The sequence below is a fragment of the Amphimedon queenslandica genome, unplaced genomic scaffold (genome assembly GCF_000090795.2).
Source record: "Amphimedon queenslandica unplaced genomic scaffold, v1.1 AMPQUscaffold_12643, whole genome shotgun sequence".
Taxonomy (NCBI): Eukaryota; Metazoa; Porifera; class Demospongiae; order Haplosclerida; family Niphatidae; genus Amphimedon; species Amphimedon queenslandica.
The window spans coordinates 26,238-29,239 of record NW_003547121.1 but is presented as its reverse complement, the minus strand read 5'-3'; the positions used below and the strand labels follow the sequence as shown (position 1 = coordinate 29,239).

Below are 3,002 nucleotides of genomic sequence, written 5' to 3'. Positions count from 1 at the left end.
ATAGTCTTGGCCATTTATCTTCTAAGAAGTTACCAGATTATAGAATGATCATAACTAAACCAATGGACCTTCAGACTATGAGAAAGGTTTGCTCTTAAAATTATACTTAAACTTGTCATGATGTGTATTTCATTGGACTATAAGGCATACTTGCTCTGTTGTAGAAATGTGAGGCTGATAGTTACAGAAGTCGTGAGGAGTTTCTTGTTGATCTTAATCAAATAGTTGATAACAGTATCACATATAATGGACCAACCAGTCCCTTTACTGTGACTGCCCAGAGTATGAGGGAAGTGGGACTACAATATCTTGAAGAGGTGAAGGAAGAGTATTGTTTTGATTAAGGATTAAATTTACTGTGGAAAATTATTTAAATAGTTACAGCCTAGCTACATGAACATGTATGTGTAGTTGTGATTTGCATGTTTCCAAAATTATTTTCAATTTGTAATTTCATTTTGCATTTGATCGATTTGAATTATGAGATTTGTCATGAAAGTTGTATTTGCAAGGTGGTGAAATCAATTACAGGAATATTTTTTACCCTGTTACGCTTGTTTTATTAATAAGAAAATTAATGCTTTGCTCTTACCCTAATGATGTTTTACATTCTGTTACAGTATATACATATCTGAATGCAATAAGTTACTATTATTACCATTATTCTAGGAAAGAGAACATTTTGAACAATATGAAAGCCAGTTAGGACCTTTTGACAAGTCACCACTAAATGAACCAGAAGGACTAGGAGGAGAGAGTGGAGATGAGGAGGCAGAGGAAGAAGATACTAGTACTAACATGAATATTACTGGACAATCCAGTGTCATCATTACTAGTGAAGACAGTATTCAGGTATGGAAACAAACAGATTATCACATAGCAGGAAATTTTGGAGGGAATTAAATTTGGTTGGAATTTTCATAGCCATTTTTGCCAATATAAAAAATCTACCATTTTGAGCCATTATTTGCATTCTCAATGACATATGGCCACAAATTTGCCAAATTACAATTTGCCAATCACCAAAATTCAGCAATTTGTCAAAATTTCATCTCCTACTGTACAATATGATAGTTGATTGTCCAATGACTGTATAGATTGGGACTATAGATGTTGAAGGCACAGATGAAGAGGATATAGAGAAAGGGAGGAAAGGAGAAGGATTGATAGCCAGTAGTTTGTTACCAGTCACTGGTGGTGGTATGGACATATTGAGTCATGATTTACAATATTCATCATCATCAAGCAGTGAAGGAGAGGGGGAAGAGGAGGATATTACTGACATGGAAGAAGTGTAACTTTGTTTATGTGTAGATATCATACTCCATTCATTTTTAACTTAATGCGTAAAAATGATTAAAAATTTTGCTCAAATGTTAATATACAATAAGTTGCCTTGTGACTGATGTGTTACCAGTCAAGCAGCCGCAGATCAGACTCCTGTGAGGATTCTGTTAATGTAGCCAGCCTCTCCTCTAGTCACTGTCAATTGATCAATGGAGAATGTATACATTCATATAGTGGGCAATCTGTATACATGCAGAAGGTACACTTCTCTAAGCACTGGAAGTGTAGGAAATTGTATGGTTTTCATCATGTCAGAATTGATAACCAAAGGACAATGAGATAGAACACCTGGTGACTAGAAAAACACAGCTGCATGAACTTCAGAACTTGATTTTTTACTTAGTTTATGATCCAAATGTCCAAGCAAAAGTTCAAGTGCTAAGGGACTTTCAGTGCATAAGATAGTCATTGCCACTGTTTTGTAAAGTCTATTGCATTATAAATTACAATGCACTAGACTTTAAACTTGTAAAATTTTCAATAATAATAATATAAAGCAAAATAGAACCATTTAACAAACTAAACCAGATTAAAATGCACTGGAAAATTATTTTTTAAGTTACATTAATTTCTAAAACATGAAGATTAAAATACGTTTAAGATTAAATTAATCTAATCAAAGCCAATGTTGATACATACATTCGCTAATTTTCTTCATCCTACAGTAATATAATAAATGTAAAAGAAAAAACATTTTCTATAATACTAATGCATTTATTTTGGTACCTTGCTTCCTCTGCCTTATGTATTTCTGATCTCTCTTTATCTGTTAACTCTTTCATTGTCTCTCTATTGTCTCTAAATAATTATAAACAGTAAGAGGTGTATGTAAATGTGATGTAAGTGTGCATATACATAATGTGTGTACAGTGTATGTGTTCATTAGTACTTGTAATATATGACGTCTCCATCACCATATAGTTCTAATGAGTATAATCTGTGTGAAGTGATGGAATACCATTGCAACTTATTCTCAATATCAAGACATGACAACTCAACTGGAAATGGCTCACTCTAAGAGTTAAAGAGAGAGAGCATCTTAGACTTTATTATGTTTTGTATCAATGATTAACCTTTGCACAATAGATATACTCAGTAGGTACTCCACTTAACTCTGACAGCTGTAAAAAAATAATAAAAATTTTATTTTATAGCATCATAACTACTTGTTTGAACAAGTACTATCCCATGCAATGCAATGATAAAATCATGATTACCTTTTCAATAACATGCTTAGGATCATTATTGTCCAGTATAATTTCTTCTATTGGATCAACTGAACATTGTGATGGATGCCATCTTATAACATACACCTGCATCTGTCCTTTATGCTTCTTCTTCTCTGGCCCTAATAAAAATTAATACACTAACCTTTCTATAATCAAGTGAAGTACAGTATACTGATAATATCATATAGCAGCATTTATTGGTGAGGGACTAAATTTGGTGAATTGGCAAATTTAAGGAAAACACCAAATCAAAATTGTCAATTATTGTTCCGTGATCCAAGTGGGCTAAACAAGGGGGTGTCACTTTCATCAAGCCTGTAGTTACACTTGCGACCGCGATCAAATCAAAATCAAGACATCAAAGGGACAATCAGATTGCAATCAAGGGATCAAGACAGTCTGTAGCAGGCATCAAGATATGTATAT

The 3,002-nt window shown here is 33.2% G+C and overlaps 1 protein-coding gene across 1 annotated transcript; it reads left to right on the top strand.

Moving 5' to 3' along the window:
* The first annotated feature begins 16 nt into the window (after positions 1-16).
* On the top strand, positions 17-1,347 carry LOC105314701 (transcription initiation factor TFIID subunit 1-like). Its single transcript, XM_011409017.2, has 4 exons — positions 17-86; positions 165-317; positions 670-852; positions 1,098-1,347. The coding sequence occupies exons 1-4, from the start codon at positions 45-47 to the stop codon at positions 1,296-1,298; spliced, it is 579 nt and encodes a 192-aa protein (XP_011407319.1). The 5' UTR covers positions 17-44; the 3' UTR covers positions 1,299-1,347.
* Positions 1,348-3,002: the final 1,655 nt, after the last annotated feature.